This window comes from Phyllobates terribilis, unplaced genomic scaffold, assembly GCF_046119375.1.
Source record: "Phyllobates terribilis strain yellow unplaced genomic scaffold, ASM4611937v1 Scaffold_5__5_contigs__length_657084704, whole genome shotgun sequence".
In the NCBI taxonomy this organism is placed as follows: domain Eukaryota; kingdom Metazoa; phylum Chordata; class Amphibia; order Anura; family Dendrobatidae; genus Phyllobates; species Phyllobates terribilis.
In genome coordinates this window covers 354,329,575-354,348,146 of record NW_027362765.1, presented here as the reverse complement: position 1 = coordinate 354,348,146, position 18,572 = coordinate 354,329,575, and the positions used below count along the sequence as shown (strand labels likewise).

Sequence of the window (18,572 nt, the reverse complement as noted above, 5' to 3'; positions counted from 1 at the left end):
CTGATTGTGTATAACCCCGCCCACACAGCAGATTGTGTATAACCCCGCCCACACACCACTGATTGTGTATAACCCCGCCCACAATCCATTGATTGTGTATAACCCCGCCCACACACCACTGATTGTGTATAACCCCGCCCACACACCACTGATTATGTATAACCCCGCCCACACACCACTGATTGTGTATAACCCCGCCCACACAGCAGATTGTGTATAACCCCGCCCACACACCACTGATTGTGTATAACCCCGCCCACAATCCATTGATTGTGTATAACCCCGCCCACACACCACTGATTGTGTATAACCCCGCCCACACACCACTGATTGTGTATAACCCCACCCACACTCCATTGATTGTGTATAACCCCACCCACACACCACTGATTGTGTATAACCCCGCCCACACACCACTGATTGTGTATAACCCCGCCCACACACCACTGATTGTGTATAACCCCACCCACACACCACTGATTGTGTATAACCCCGCCCACACACCACTGATTGTGCATAACCCCGCCCACACACCACTGATTGTGTATAACCCCGCCCACACACCACTGATTGTGTATAACCCCGCCCACACACCACTGATTGTGTATAACCCCGCCCACACACCACTGATTGTGTATAACCCCACCCACACACCACTGATTGTGTATAACCCCACCCACACACCACTGATTGTGTATAACCCCACCCACACACCACTGATTGTGTATAACCCCACCCACACACCACTGATTGTGTATAACCCCACCCACACACCACTGATTGTGTATAACCCCGCCCACACACCACTGATTGTGTATAACCCCGCCCACACACCACTGATTGTGTATAACCCCGCCCACACACCACTGATTGTGTATAACCCCACCCACACTCCATTGATTGTGTATAACCCCGCCCACACACCACTGATTGTGTATAACCCCGCCCACACACCACTGATTGTGTATAACCCCGCCCACACACCACTGATTGTGTATAACCCCGCCCACACACCACTGATTGTGCATAACCCCGCCCACACACCACTGATTGTGCATAACCCCGCCCACACACCACTGATTGTGTATAACCCCGCCCACACACCACTGATTGTGTATAACCCCGCCCACACACCACTGATTGTGCATAACCCCGCCCACACACCACTGATTGTGCATAACCCCGCCCACACACCACTGATTGTGCATAACCCCGCCCACACACCACTGATTGTGTATAACCCCACCCACACTCCATTGATTGTGTATAACCCCACCCACACACCACTGATTGTGTATAACCCCGCCCACACACCACTGATTGTGTATAACCCCGCCCACACACCACTGATTGTGTATAACCCCGCCCACACACCACTGATTGTGTATAACCCCGCCCACACACCACTGATTGTGTATAACCCCACCCACACACCACTGATTGTGTATAACCCCACCCACACACCACTGATTGTGTATAACCCCGCCCACACACCACTGATTGTGTATAACCCCGCCCACACACCACTGATTGTGTATAACCCCGCCCACACACCACTGATTGTGTATAACCCCGCCCACACACCACTGATTGTGTATAACCCCGCCCACACACCACTGATTGTGTATAACCCCGCCCACACACCACTGATTGTGTATAACCCCGCCCACACACCACTGATTGTGCATAACCCCGCCCACACACCACTGATTGTGCATAACCCCGCCCACACACCACTGATTGTGTATAACCCCACCCACACACCACTGATTGTGTATAACCCCGCCCACACACCACTGATTGTGCATAACCCCGCCCACACACCACTGATTGTGCATAACCCCACCCACACACCACTGATTGTGTATAACCCCACCCACACACCACTGATTGTGTATAACCCCGCCCACACACCACTGATTGTGCATAACCCCGCCCACACACCACTGATTGTGCATAACCCCGCCCACACACCACTGATTGTGCATAACTCCGCCCACACACCACTGATTGGCAGTTCTCTGTCACTGTACAGTGAATACAAAAAGCTGCCAATCATTGGTGGGAACGGGGGACGACCAGGAGGCACGAGACACCTAGTCCTGTCGAGATAACCTCCTGCTGATAAAACACTGATTTTATTGTAACACCAAAACACAGACCAGTAAGTGACACATCACTGGAATCAGGCTCTCAGCCCCAACATCATGGTGCTTTCAGATTACATACTGAAATGTCTGCTGACAGATTCCCTATAAGGATTACGCTCACCTGCTTATTAAATCTTCAGCCGTTATTGAGATATCAATACTTTCCTTTTGTTTACAGCTCATTACCTTGGAGACCGACCACCGCTGCTGTTTGGAAGCCGGCCAGGATCGTTTACGTGTATTGTTACCTCCCCGACTAGCTTCCAAGCTTACAGCTAGACAGCAGCAGTGGTCGGTCTCCATGGCAGCGAGTTGTAAATAAAAGAAATGTGTTAATATAGGAAGAATGGATGGAAATTTTAATTAGCAGAAAAATGCCAAATTGGTTGTTTTTTTACAAGTGCTATCTGACAATATCTCTCTATGAAGATGGAAATTACCCCTTTTTATAGAAAATATGATTGCTGCAAGTGGCTAAAACATCCCACATACATTGTCATAGCAACCATATTTTATTTTTATTTCTTCCATCAGCACTATCATGAGATCTTGTTTTCTGTGAGACAATCTCCCCCTAGTGGTGGCTACAGACAGAATCCTATCATATCATGTATCTCTGTATACAGGGAGATCCCCCTAGTGGTGGCTGCAGACAGGATCTTATCATGTATCTCTGTATACAGGGAGCTCCCCCTAGTGGTGGCTGCAGACAGGATCTTATCATGTATCTCTGTATACAGGGAGCTCCCCCTAGTGGTGGCTGCAGACAGAATCTTATCATGTATCTCTGTATACAGGGAGCTCCCCCTAGTGGTGGCTGCAGACAGAATCTTATCATGTATCTCTGTATACAGGGAGCTCCCCCTAGTGGTGACTGCAGACAGAATCTTATCATGTATCTCTGTATACAGGGAGCTCCCCCTAGTGGTGGCTGCAGACAGGATCTTATCATGTATCTCTGTATACAGGGAGCTCCCCCTAGTGGTGACTGCAGACAGAATCTTATCATGTATCTCTGTATACAGGGAGCTCCCCCTAGCGGTGACTGCAGACAGGATCTTATCATGTATCTCTGTATACAGGGAGCGCCGCCTAGTGGTGGCTGCAGACAGGATCTTATCATGTATCTCTGTATACAGGGAGCTCCCCCTAGTGGTGACTGCAGACAAGATCTTATCATGTATCTCTGTATACAGGGAGCTCCCCCTAGTGGTGGCTGCAGACATAATCTTATCATGTATCTCTGTATACAGGGAGCTCCCCCTAGTGGTGACTGCAGACAGAATCTTATCATGTATCTCTGTATACAGGGAGCTCCCCCTAGTGGTGACTGCAGACAGAATCTTATCATGTATCTCTGTATACAGGGAGCTCCCCCTAGCGGTGACTGCAGACAGGATCTTATCATGTATCTCTGTATACAGGGAGCTCCCCCTAGTGGTGGCAGCAGACAGAATCTTATCATGTATCTCTGTATACAGGGAGCTCCCCCTAGTGGTGGCTGCAGACAGAATCTTATCATGTATCTCTGTATACAGGGAGTTCCCCCTAGTGGTGACTGCAGACAGAATCTTATCATATATCTCTGTATACAGGGAGCTCCCCCTAGTGGTGGCTGCAGACAGGATCTTATCATGTATCTCTGTATACAGGGAGCTCCCCCTAGTGGTGGCTGCAGACAGGATCTTATCATGTATCTCTGTATACAGGGAGCTCCCCCTAGTGGTGGCAGCAGACAGAATCTTATCATGTATCTCTGTATACAGGGAGCTCCCCCTAGTGGTGGCAGCAGACAGAATCTTATCATGTATCTCTGTATACAGGGAGCTCCCCCTAGTGGTGGCTGCAGACAGGATCTTATCATGTATCTCTGTATACAGGGAGCTCCCTCTAGTGGTGGCTGCAGACAGGATCTTATCATGTATCGCTGCATACAGGGAGCTCCCCCTAGTGGTGACTGCAGACAGGATCTTATCATGTATCTCTGTATACAGAGAGCTCCCCCTAGTGGTGACTGCAGACAGAATCTTATCATGTATCTCTGTATACAGGGAGCTCCCCCTAGTGGTGACTGCAGACAGAATCTTATCATGTATCTCTGTATACAGGGAGCTCCCCCTAGTGGTGACTGCAGACAGGATCTTATCATGTATCTCTGTATACAGGGAGCTCCCCCTAGTGGTGACTGCAGACAGAATCTTATCATGTATCTCTGTATACAGGGAGCTCCCCCTAGTGGTGGCTGCATACAAGATCTTATCATGTATTTCTGTATACAGGAAGCTCCCCCTAGTGGTGGCTGCAGAATCCTATCATGTACAGTACAGACCAAAAGTTTGGACACATCGTCTCATTTAAAGATTTTTCTGTATTTTCATGACTTTGAAAATTGTACATTCACACTGAAGGCATCAAAACTATGAATTACCACATGTGGAATTATATACTTAACAAAAAAGTGTGAAACAACTGAAAATATGTCTTATATTCTAGGTTCTTCACAGTAGCCACCTTTTGCTTTGATGACTGCTTTGCACACTCTTGGCATTCTCTTGATGAGCTTCAAGAGGTAGTCACCGGAAATGGTCTTCACTTCACAGGTGTGCCCTGTCAGGTTTAATAGGTGGGATTTCTTGCCTTGTGAATGGGGTTGGGACCATCAGTTGTGTTGTGCAGAAGTCTGGTGGATACACAGCTGATAGTCCTACTGAATAGACTGTTAGAATTTGTATTATGGCAAGAAAAAAGCAGCTAAGTAAAGAAAAACGAGTGGCCATCATTACTTTAAGAAATGAAGGTCAGTCAGTGCGAAAAATTGAGAAAACTTTGAAAGTGTCCCCAAGTGCAGTTGCAAAAACCATCAAGCGCTACAAAGAAACTGGCTCACATGAGGACCGCCCAAGGAAAGGAAGACCAAGAGTCACCTCTGCTTCTGAGGATAAGTTTATCCGAGTCACCAGCCTCAGAAATCGCAGGTTAACAGCAGCTCAGATTAGAGACCAGGTCAATGCCACACAGAGTTCTAGCAGCAGACACATCTCTTCAACAACTGTTAAGAGGAGACTTTGTGCAGCAGGCCTTCATGGTAAAATAGCTGCTAGGAAACCACTGCTAAGGACAGGCAACAAGCAGAAGAGACTTGTTTGGGCTAAAGAACACAAGGAATGGACATTAGACCAGTGGAAATCTGTGCTTTGGTCTGATGAGTCCAAATTTGAGATCTTTGGTTCCAACCACCGTGTCTTTGTGCGACGCAGAAAAGGTGAACGGATGGACTCTACATGCCTGGTTCCCACCGTGAAGCATGGAGGAGGAGGTGTGATGGTGTGGGGGGGCTTTGCTGGTGACACTGTTGGGGATTTATTCAAAATTGAAGGCATACTGAACCAGCATGGCTACCACAGCATCTTGCAGCGGCATGCTATTCCATCCGGTTTGCGTTTAGTTGGACCATCATTTATCTTTCAACAGGACAATGACCCCAAACACCTCCAGGCTGTGTAAGGGCTATTTGACCAAGAAGGAGAGTGATGGGGGGCTACGCCAGATGACCTGGCCTCCACAGTCACCAGACCTGAACCCAATCGAGATGGTTTGGGGTGAGCTGGACCGCAGAGTGAAGGCAAAAGGGCCAACAAGTGCTAAGCATCTCTGGGAACTCCTTCAAGATTGTTGGAAGACCATTTCCGGTGACTACCTCTTGAAGCTCATCAAGAGAATGCCAAGAGTGCGCAAAGCAGTCATCAAAGCAAAAGGGGGCTACTGTGAAGACCCTAGAATATAAGACATATTTTCAGTTGTTTCACACTTTTTTGTTAAGTATATAATTCCACATGTGGTAATTCATAGTTTTGATGCCTTCAGTGTGAATGTACAATTTTCATAGTCAGGAAAATACAGAAAAATCTTTAAATGAGAAGGTGTGTCCAAACTTTTGGTCTGTATCTCTGTATACAGGGAACTCCCTCTAGTGGTGGCTGCAGACAGGATCTTATCATGTATCTCTGTATACAGGGAGCTCCCCCTAGTGGTGACTGCAGACAGAATCTTATCATGTATTTCTGTATACAGGGAGCTCCCCCTAGTGGTGACTGCAGACAGAATCTTATCATGTATCTCTGTATACAGGGAGCTCCCCCTAGTGGTGGCTGTAGACAGGATCTTATCATGTATCTCTGTATACAGGGAGCTCCCCCTAGTGGTGGCTGCAGACAGAATCTTATCATGTATCTCTGTATACAGGGAGCTCCCCCTAGTGGTGACTGCAGACAGGATCTTATCATGTATCTCTGTATACAGGGAGCTCCCCCTAGTGGTGGCTGCAGACAGAATCTTCTGTATCTCTGTATACAGGGAGCTCCCCCTAGTGGTGACTGCAGACAGGATCTGATCATGTATCTCTGTATACAGAGAGCTCCCCCTAGTGGTGGCTGCAGACAGAATCTTCTGTATCTCTGTATACAGGAAGCTCCCCCTAGTGGTGGCTGCAGACAGAATTTACAGAATTCTATAGATGAGATTAAGAGCTCTATATAAAAAAATTCTAAGCTGTGACACCTATAATGATGTATTATAACTATAACTGTGCACTTAAATTTAGATATAAGTACATTATGATGTTAATAGATGAAGCAGAAAACATTAAACACCATTTCTCTCGGGCTCCTGAGTAACAAGTCTGGCCGACAACTCGTACTCGTGATCATCCTGCATTTCCAGGGGCAGAAATATTATAATATACAAAAGGGCCCGGTACATTGTGTATTACTGGAAGTGATACAATACCGGGAAGAGCGAGCGGCGACCCCTCAGAGTGTGAGCTGGGTGGGGCAGGGGCTCCGTGTGTCGGGCACGCTCTCTGCTCCCGGTCACATCTATGGTAGACGTGCAATATAATAACGTATTATATTATCTCTAGCTGTGTACAGCGGCTAAAATCTGAGGAGCAGAACATTCATTTATTCTGTGACCCACAGAGAACGGTTCAATCTTTCCACACACTGGACACAATGTCACATACAACCGCCCACAACCCACCGCCGCCACAAAACTACCTGCTGCTCTAAGAATCAGCGAGGAGTGATCCCTACTAATAGATAATAGATAGATAATAGATAGATGATAGATAGATGATAGATAATAGATAGATGATAGATAATAGATAGATGATAGATAGATAATAGATAATAGATAGATGATAGATAGATAATAGATAATAGATAGATGATAGATAGATAATAGATAGATGATAGATAGATGATAGATAATAGATAGATAGATGATAGATAATAGATAGATAGATAATAGATAGATAATAGATAGATGATAGATAGATGATAGATAATAGATAGATAGATAGATAATAGATAGATGATAGATGATAGATAGATGATAGATAATAGATAGATAGATAATAGATAGATAGATAATAGATAGATAGATGATAGATAATAGATGGATAATAGATAGATGATAGATAGATAATAGATAGATAATAGATAGATAATAGATAGTAGATGGACAGTTGGATGGATTGGACTTACCCGCAGCTTCTCCTCCGTCTTGCTCGTCTGCTTACAGTCGGGATGCCAGACGGTGGATCCTGGGGAAGGAGCAGAGGACATGGGGATGGGCGTGTGGTTGGCGGTTACATACAGTAACACATTTGCTTTTCTGAAGCTTTTCGGTTTTGGCCACCATCTGACTGACACTGCAGCTCTCATTTCTGCTCCTCATTAGTCACAGAGCGGCAGGAGGAACAGGCTGCAATAAACCCTTGGTACCTGTCCTGAGCTGTTCTAGGTCGGCCTGCGCCTTGTACACAGGAGACAGTAGGTGGCGCCACATTCTGCTGTTGGGATTTGTATCCCTCACAGTGACCCTGTTTAGTCGATCGCGCCCCTTTCCGGGATTTCCTACTAATGTCATTTTCCAGGACCTCTGAGCAGGTTCTGTGCTGGTCACAAGGGGCTCAGGGTCCCCCAGACATTGACACCCCCTCCCCCCTACCACAGCTGGAAATCACACGTGAAAACGATGAATCCCGCAAAGATCAAAGAGCTGAAATGTTTATACTCCACCAATGAAACGCGATCGTACTGGGATCTGAAGGGTTATGTAATCAGCGGCTCCACCTGATATTAATTATAGACACCAACAAGTAATGGCTGCAAATATGTTAATGAAAACCTGACACTGCCTGACATCCCTGAGAAGGTCAGAGACGAGGCGACTCCTCAGCACTCCACGCTAATTGTACGGACTATCACTCTCATCATATCACTACAGGGGTGAGAAAGAAAAGCGGATGTGGCCTAATATGTACACGTACCTTGTACTGATCCTGAGATACATACTGTATTATCCTCCGGAGCGGCACTCACTATTCTGCTGGTGGAGTCACTATGTACAGTACAGACCAAAAGTTTGGACACACCTCATTTAAAGATTTTTCTGCATTTTCCTGACTATGAAAATTGTACATTCACACTGAAGGCATCAAAACTATGAATTACCACATGTGGAATTATATACTTAACAAAAAAGTGTGAAACTACTGAAAATATGTCTTATATTCTAGGTTCTTCAAAGTAGCCCCCTTTTGCTTTAATGACTGCTTTGCACACTCTTGGCATTCTCTTGATGAGCTTCAAGAGGTAGTCACCGGAAATGGTCTTCCAACAATCTTGAAGGAGTTCCCAGAGATGCTTAGCACTTGTTGGCCCTTTCGCCTTCACTCTGCGGTCCAGCTCACCCCAAACCATCTCGATTGGGTTCAGGTCTGGTGACTGTGGAGGCCAGGTCATCTGGCGTAGCCCCCCATCACTCTCCTTCTCCGCAAACCGGATGGAATAGCATGCCGCTGCAAGATGCTGTGGTAGCCATGCTGGTTCAGTATGCCTTCAATTTTGAATAACTCCCCAACAGTGTCACCAGCAAAGCCCCCCCACACCATCACACCTCCTCCTCCATGCTTCACGGTGGGAACCAGGCATGTAGAGTCCATCCGTTCACCTTTTCTGCGTCGCACAAAGACACGGTGGTTGGAACCAAAGATCTCAAATTTGGACTCATCAGACCAAAGCACAGATTTCCACCGGTCTAATGTCCATTCCTTGTGTTCTTTAGCCCAAACAAGTCGCCTCTGCTTGTTGCCTGTCCTTAGCAGTGGTTTCCTAGCAGCTATTTTACCATGAAGGCCTGCTGCACAAAGTCTCCTCTTAACAGTTGTTGTAGAGATGTGTCTGCTGCTAGAACTCTGTGTGGCATTGACCTGGTCTCTAATCTGAACTGCTGTTAACCTGCGATTTCTGAGGCTGGTGACTCGGATAAACTTATCCTCAGAAGCAGAGGTGACTCTTGGTCTTCCTTTCCTGGGGCGGTCTTCATGTGAGCCAGTTTCTTTGTAGCGCTTGATGGTTTTTACAACTGCACTTGGGGACACTTTCAAAGTTTTCCCAATTTTTCGCACTGACTGATCTTCATTTCTTAAAGTAATGATGGCCACTCGATTTTCTTTACTTAGCTGCTTTTTTCTTGTCATAATACAAATTCTAACAATCTATTCAGTAGGACTATCAGCTGTGTATCCACCAGACTTCTGCACAACACAACTGATGGTCCCAACCCCATTTATAAGGCAAGAAATCCCACTTATTAAACCTGACAGGGCACACCTGTGAAGTGAAGACCATTTCCGGTGACTACCTCTTGAAGCTCATCAAGAGAATGCAAAGAGTGTGCAAAGCAGTCATCAAAGCAAAAGGTGGCTACTGTGAAGAACCTAGAATATAAGACATATTTTCAGTAGTTTCACACTTTTTTGTTAAGTATATAATTCCACATGTGGTAATTCATAGTTTTGATGCCTTCAGTGTGAATGTACAATTTTCATAGTCAGGAAAATACAGAAAAATCTTTAAATGAGAAGGTGTGTCCAAACTTTTGGTCTGTACTGTATGTACAGTGGGGAAAAGAAGTATTTGATTCTCTGCCAATTTTGCAAGTTTTCCCCCATACACAGAGGGGGAGAGGTCTGTAATTTTTATCGTCGGTCACTTCACCTGTGAGAGACAGAATCTAAAAATAATCCAGAAAATCACATTGTAGGATTTTTACTTAATTAATTTGCATTTTATTGCATGAAATAAGTATTTGGTACAATAGAAAAACAGAACTTAATATTTGGTCCAGAAACCTTTGTTATAATTACAGAGGTCAGACGTTTCCTGTAGTTCTTGACCAGGTTTGCACGCACTGCAGCAGGGATTTTGGCCCCCTCCACCATACAGATCGTCTCCACATCTTTCAGGTTTCGGGGCTGTCACTGGACAACATTGAGTTTCAGCTACCTCCAAAGATTTTTTCTCGGGTTCAGTTCTGTAGACTGGCTAGGCCACTCTAGGACCTTGAAATGCTTCTTACGGAGTCACTCCTCAGTTGCCCTGGCTGTGTGTTTTGGGTCATTGTCATGCTGGAAGACCCAGCCACGATCCATCTCCAATGCTCTTACTGAGGGAAGGAGGTTGTTGGCCAAAATCTCACGATACATGACCCCATCCATCCTCCCTTCAAAACAGTGCAGTTGCCATGTCCCCTTGCAGAAAAGCACCGCCAAAGTATGATGTTTCCCCCACCATGCTTCACGGTTGGGACAGTGTTCGTGGGGTTGTACTCATCCACCTTCTTCCAAACACGACGAGTGGAGTTGATACTAAAAAGTTCTATTTTTGTCTCCTCTGACCACATGACCTTCTCCCATGCCTCCTATGAATCATCCAGATGGTTATTGGCGAACTTCAAACAGGTCTGGGCATGTGCTGGCGTGAGCAGGGGGACCTTGTGTGCCCTGCAGGATTTTAATCCATGACGGCGTAGTGTGTTACTAACAGTAATGTTTGAGACTGTGCTCCCAGCTCTCTTCAGGTCATTGACCAGGTCCTCCCGTGTAGTTTTGGGCTTATTCCTGACCTTTCTCAAAATCATCCTTACCCCACGAGGCAAGATCTTGCATGCAGGCCCAGATCGAGGAAGATTAACAGTCATTTTGTGTTTCTTCCGTTTTCTAATAATTGTCAACAGTTATTGCCTATTGTCCTGTAACCCATCCCAGCCTTGTACAGGTCTACAATTTTGTCCCTGGTGTCCTCACACAGCTCTTTGGTCTTGGCCATGGTGGAGAGGTTGGAGTGTGATTGAGTGTGTGGACTGGTGTCTTTTATACAGGTAATAAGTTCAAACCTGCAATTAATACAGGTAATGAGTGCAGAGTAGGAGGCTTCATAAAGAAAAACTAACAGGTCTGTGAGAGCCAGAATTCTTGCTGGTTAGTTGGAGATCAAATACTTTTTTCATGCAATAAAATGTAATTTAATTATGTAAAAATCATACAATGGGATTTTCTGTTTTTCCTTTTTAGATTCTGTCTCTCACAGGTGAAGTGACCTACTATAAAAATTACAGACCTCTCCATTCTTTGTAGGGGAGAAAACGTCAAAATTTGGCAGTGTATCAAATACACTTATTTTCCCCACTCTACATTACTGATCCCTGTACTGATCCTGAGTTACCTCCTGTATTATACTCCAGAGCTGCACTCACTATTCTGCTGGTTCAGTCACTGTGTACATACATTACTAATCCTGAGTTACATCCTGTATTATACTCCAGAGCTGCACTCACTATTCTGCTGGTGCAGTCACTGTGTACATACATTACATTACTGATCTTGAGATACATCCTGCATTATACTCCAGAGCTGCACTCACTATTCTGCTGGTGCAGTCACTGTGTACATACATTACATTACTGATCCTGAGTTACATCCTGTATTATACTCCAGAGCTGCACTCACTATTCTGCTGGTGCAGTCACTGTGTACATACATTACATTACTGATCCTGAGTTACATCCTGTATTATACTCCAGAGCTGCACTCACTATTCTGCTGGTGCAGTCACTGTGTACATACATTACATTACTGATCCTGAGTTACATCCTGTATTATACTCCAGAGCTGCACTCACTATTCTGCTGGTGCAGTCACTGTGTACATACATTACATTACTGATCCTGAGTTACATCCTGTATTATACTCCAGAGCTGCACTCACTATTCTGCTGGTGCAGTCACTGTGTACATACATTACATTACTAATCCTGAGTTACCTCCTGTATTATACTCCAGAGCTGCACTCACTATTCTGCTGGTGCAGTCACCGTGTACATACATTACATTACTGATCCTGAGTTACATCCTGTATTATACTCCAGAGCTGCACTCACTATTCTGCTGGTGCAGTCACCGTGTACATACATTACATTACTGATCCTGAGTTATATACTGTATTATACCCCAGAGCTGCACTCACTATTCTGCTGGTGCAGTCACTGTGTACATACATAACATTACTGATCCTGAGTTACATCCTGTATTATACCCCAGAGCTGCACTCACTATTCTGCTGGTGCAGTCACTGTGTACATACATTACATTACTGATCCTGAGTTACATCCTGTATTATACTCCAGAGCTGCACTCACTATTCTGCTGGTGCAGTCACTGTGTACATACATTACATTACTGATCCTGAGTTACCTCCTGTATTATACTCCAGAGCTGCGCTCACTATTCTGCAGCTATGTGCACAGACAATGTACTCGTGGGGACGACTGCAAAGCAATAACTTGAAATATGATGTGAATTTCATGAACTGAGATGAGGAAACATTCTGGTTAAAAGTTGAGATCTCGCCCCATTTTATCACCGGAGGATAATGAGGCAGGAGCCAAAGTAAACATCTAAGTGACAGCTGCTGAGGACAGAAGACAGAGCGGAGGCCGCTGTTCTCCAGGAGAGGGGAGTACAAATAAACCTTTCTTAAAAATAGATTTCTTGTACTATAAGACCAATGTAAGAAAAGAAAAAAACTTCTGTCACTGTTATGGGGGATCTGTGCATGATGCACTGTTATGGGGGATGATCTGTGGATGATACACTGTTATGGGGGATGATCTGCGGATGATACACTGTTATGGGGGATGATCTGCGGATGATACACTGTTATGGGGGATGATCTGCAGATGTCGCACTGTTATGGGGAGATGATTTGCAGATGATGCACTGTTATGGGGGATGATCTGCGGATGATACACTGTTATGGGGGGATGATCTGTGGATGACGCACTGTTATGGGGGGATGATCTGTGGATGATGCACTGTTATGGGGGATGATCTGTGGATGACGCACTGTTATGGGGGGATGATCTGTGGATGATGCACTGTTATGGGGGATCTGTGGATGATACACTGTTATGGGGGATCTGTGGATGACACACTGTTATGGGGGGATGATCTGTGGATGACACACTGTTATGGGGGGATGATCTGTGGATGATGCACTTTTATGGGGGATGATCTGTGGATGATGCACTGTTATGGGGGATGATCTGTGGATGACGCACTGTTATGGGGGGATGATCTGTGGATGATGCACTGTTATGGGGGATGATCTGTGGATGATGCACTGTTATGGGGGATCTGTGGAGGACGCCCTGTTATGGGGGATCTGTGGATGACGCCCTGTTATGGGGGATCTGTGGATGACGCCCTGTTATGGGGGATCTGTGGATGACGCCCTGTTATGGGGGATCTGTGGATGACGCCCTGTTATGGGGGATCTGTGGAGGACGCACTGTTATGGGGGATCTGTGGAGGACGCCCTGTTATGGGGGATCTGTGGAGGACGCCCTGTTATGGGGGATCTGTGGATGACGCCCTGTTATGGGGGATCTGTGGATGACGCCCTGTTATGGGGGATCTGTGGATGACGCCCTGTTATGGGGGATCTGTGGATGACGCCCTGTTATGGGGGATCTGTGGATGACAGACTGTTATGGGGGATCTGTGGAGGACACACTGTTATGGGGGATCTGTGGATGACGCTCTGTTATGGGGGATCTGTGGATGACACACTGTTATGGGGGATCTGTGGATGATGCACTGTTATGGGGGATCTGTGGATGACAGACTGTTATGGGGGATCTGTGGATGATGCACTGTTATGGGGGATCTGTGGATGACACACTGTTATGGGGGATCTGTGGATGACACACTGTTATGGGGGATCTGTGGATGACAGACTGTTATGGGGGATCTGTGGATGACAGACTGTTATGGGGGATCTGTGGATGATGCACTGTTATGGGGGATCTGTGGATGACGCGCTGTTATGGGGGATCTGTGGATGATGCACTGTTATGGGGGATCTGTGGATGACACACTGTTATGGGGGATCTGTGGATGATGCACTGTTATGGGGGATCTGTGGATGACGCGCTGTTATGGGGGATCTGTGGATGATGCACTGTTATGGGGGATCTGTGGATGACACACTGTTATGGGGGATCTGTGGATGACACACTGTTATGGGGGATCTGTGGATGACAGACTGTTATGGGGGATCTGTGGAGGACACACTGTTATGGGGGATCTGTGGATGACGCTCTGTTATGGGGGATCTGTGGATGACGCGCTGTTATGGGGGATCTGTGGATGATGCATTGTTATGGGGATCTGTGGAGGACGCACTGTTATCGGGGATCTGTGGAGGACGCACTGTTATCGGGGATCTGTGGAGGACGCACTGTTATGGGGGATCTGTGGATGACGCACTGTTATGGGGGATCTGTGGATGACGCACTGTTATGGGGGATCTGTGGATGGCGCTGTTATGGGGGATCTGTGGAGGACGCACTGTTATGGGGGATCTGTGGAGGACGCACTGTTATGGGGGATCTGTGGATGACACACTGTTATGGTGGATCTGTGGAGGACGCGCTGTTATGGGGGATCTGTGGATGACGCGCTGTTATGGGGGATCTGTGGATGATGCACTATTAGGGGGATCTGTGGATGACGCTCTGTTATGGGGGATCTGTGGATGATGCACTGTTATGGGGGATCTGTGGATGATGCACTATTAGGGGGATCTGTGGATGACGCTCTGTTATGGGGGATCTGTGGATGATGCACTGTTATGGGGGATCTGTGGATGATGCACTGCTATGGGGATCTGTGGATGACGCACTGTTATGGGGGATCTGTGGAGGATGCTCTGTTATGGGGGATCTGTAGATGATGCACTGTTATGGGGGATCTGTAGATGATGCACTGTTATGGGGGATCTGTGGATGCTGCACTGTTATGGGGGATCTGTGGAGGACACACTTATGCGGGATCTGTGGATGACGCACTGTTATAGGGGATCTGTAGATGATGCACTGTTATGGGGGATCTGTGGAGGACACACTGTTATGGGGGATCTGTGGAGGACACACTGTTATGGGGGATCTGTGGAGGACACACTGTTATGGGGGATCTGTGGAGGACACGCTGTTATGGGGGATCTGTGGATGGTGCCCTGTTATGGGGGATCTGTGGATGACGCGCTGTTATGGGGGATCTGTGGATGATGCACTGTTATGGGGGATCTGTGGATGATGCACTGTTATGGGGGATGATCTGTGGATGATGCACTGTTATGGGGATCTGTGGATGACGAACTGTTATGGGGGATCTGTGGATGACTCACTGTTATGGGGGATGATCTGTGGATGATGCACTGTTATGGGGGATCTGTGGATGATGCACTGTTATGGGGGATGATCTGTGGATGATGCACTGTTATGGGGGATCTGTGGATGACGCGCTGTTATGGGGGATCTGTGGATGACGCGCTGTTATGGGGGATCTGTGGATGACGCGCTGTTATGGGGGATCTGTGGATGACGCGCTGTTATGGGGGATCTGTGGATGACGCGCTGTTATGGGGGATCTGTGGATGACGCGCTGTTATGGGGGATCTGCGGATGACGCGCTGTTGTGGGGGATCTGCGGATGACGCGCTGTTGTGGGGGATCTGCGGATGACGCACTGTTATGGGGGATCCGTGTATGATGCACTGTTATGGGGGATCTGCGGATAATGCACTGTTATGGGGATCTGTGGATGACGCACTGTTATGGGGGATCTGTGGATGATGCAGTATTATGGGGGATCTGCGGATGACGCCCTGTTATGGGGGATCTGTGGATGACGCCCTGTTATGGGGGATGATCTGTGGAGGATGCACTATTATGGGGGATCTGTGGATGACGCGCTGTTATGGGGGGATCTGTGGAGGATGCAGTGTTATGGAGGATCTGTGGATGACGCGCTGTTATGGGGGATCTGTGGATGATGCACTGTTATGGGGGATCTGTGGAGGATGCTCTGTTATGGGGGATCTGTAGATGATGCACTGTTATGGGGGATCTGTGGATGCTGCACTGTTATGGGGGATCTGTGGATGCTGCACTGTTATGGGGGATCTGTGGAGGACACACTTATGCGGGATCTGTGGATGACGCACTGTTATAGGGGATCTGTAGATGATGCACTGTTATGGGGGATCTGTGGAGGACACACTGTTATGGGGGATCTGTGGAGGACACACTGTTATGGGGGATCTGTGGAGGACACACTGTTATGGGGGATCTGTGGAGGACACACTGTTATGGGGGATCTGTGGATGGTGCCCTGTTATGGGGGATCTGTGGATGACGCACTGTTATGGGGGGATCTGTGGAGGATGCAGTGTTATGGAGGATCTGTGGATGACGCGCTGTTATGGGGGATCTGTGGATGATGCACTGTTATGGGGGATCTGTGGAGGATGCTCTGTTATGGGGGATCTGTAGATGATGCACTGTTATGGGGGATCTGTGGATGCTGCACTGTTATGGGGGATCTGTGGAGGACACACTTATGCGGGATCTGTGGATGACGCACTGTTATAGGGGATCTGTAGATGATGCACTGTTATGGGGGATCTGTGGAGGACACACTGTTTTGGGGGATCTGTGGAGGACACACTGTTATGGGGGATCTGTGGAGGACACACTGTTATGGGGGATCTGTGGATGGTGCCCTGTTATGGGGGATCTGTGGATGACGCGCTGTTATGGGGGATCTGTGGATGATGCACTGTTATGGGGGATGATCTGTGGATGATGCACTGTTATGGGGATCTGTGGATGACGAACTGTTATGGGGGATCTGTGGATGACTCACTGTTATGGGGGATGATCTGTGGATGATGCACTGTTATGGGGGATCTGTGGATGACGCACTGTTATGGGGGATCTGTGGATGAAGCATTGTTATGGGGGATCTGTGGATGACGCGCTGTTATGGGGGATCTGAGGATGACGCGCTGTTATGGGGGATCTGAGGATGACGCGCTGTTATGGGGGATCTGAGGATGACGCGCTGTTATGGGGGATTTGCGGATGACGCACTGTTATGGGGGATCTGTGGATGATGCACTGTTATGGGGGATCTGTGGATGATGCACTGTTATGGGGGATCTGTGGATGACGCACTGCTATGGGGATCTGTGGATGACGCGCTGTTATGGGGGATCTGTGGATGACGCACTGCTATGGGGGGATCTGTGGATGACGCACTGTTATGGGGTATCTGCGGATGACGCACTGTTATGGGGGATCTGTGGATGATGCACTATTATGGGGATCTGTGGATGATGCACTATTATGGGGGATCTGTGGATGACGCACTGTTATGGGGGATCTGTGGATGACGCGCTGTTATGGGGGATCTGCGGATGACGCACTGTTATGGGGGATCTGTGTATGATGCACTGTTATGGGGATCTGTGGATGATGCTCTGTTATGGGGGATCTGTGGATGACGCACTGTTATGGGGGATCTGTGGATGATGCAGTATTATGGGGGATCTGCGGATGACGCCCTGTTATGGGGGATCTGTGGATGACGCCCTGTTATGGGGGATGATCTGTGGAGGATGCACTATTATGGGGGATCTGTGGATGACGCACTGTTATGGGGGGATCTGTGGAGGATGCAGTGTTATGGAGGATCTGTGGATGACGCGCTGTTATGGGGGATCTGTGGATGATGCACTGTTATGGGGGATCTGTGGAGGATGCTCTGTTATGGGGGATCTGTAGATGATGCACTGTTATGGGGGATCTGTGGATGCTGCACTGTTATGGGGGATCTGTGGAGGACACACTTATGCGGGATCTGTGGATGACGCACTGTTATAGGGGATCTGTAGATGATGCACTGTTATGGGGGATCTGTGGAGGACACACTGTTATGGGGGATCTGTGGAGGACACACTGTTATGGGGGATCTGTGGAGGACACACTGTTATGGGGGATCTGTGGAGGACACACTGTTATGGGGGATCTGTGGAGGACACACTGTTATGGGGGATCTGTGGAGGACACACTGTTATGGGGGATCTGTGGAGGACACACTGTTATGGGGGATCTGTGGAGGACACACTGTTATGGGGGATCTGTGGAGGACACACTGTTATGGGGGATCTGTGGA

At 47.5% G+C, this 18,572-nt stretch overlaps 1 protein-coding gene across 20 annotated transcripts in view; it reads right to left on the bottom strand.

Moving 5' to 3' along the window:
• Positions 1-18,572, bottom strand: part of ABLIM1 (actin binding LIM protein 1) — a 462,151-nt gene that overhangs the window by 78,963 nt on the left and 364,616 nt on the right. For all 20 annotated transcript variants that reach the window (XM_073684651.1, XM_073684642.1, XM_073684637.1 and 17 more), the window contains one exon: positions 7,694-7,752. In XM_073684651.1, coding sequence (XP_073540752.1) covers positions 7,694-7,752 — 59 coding nt within the window. The remainder of the gene's footprint in view (positions 1-7,693; positions 7,753-18,572) is intronic.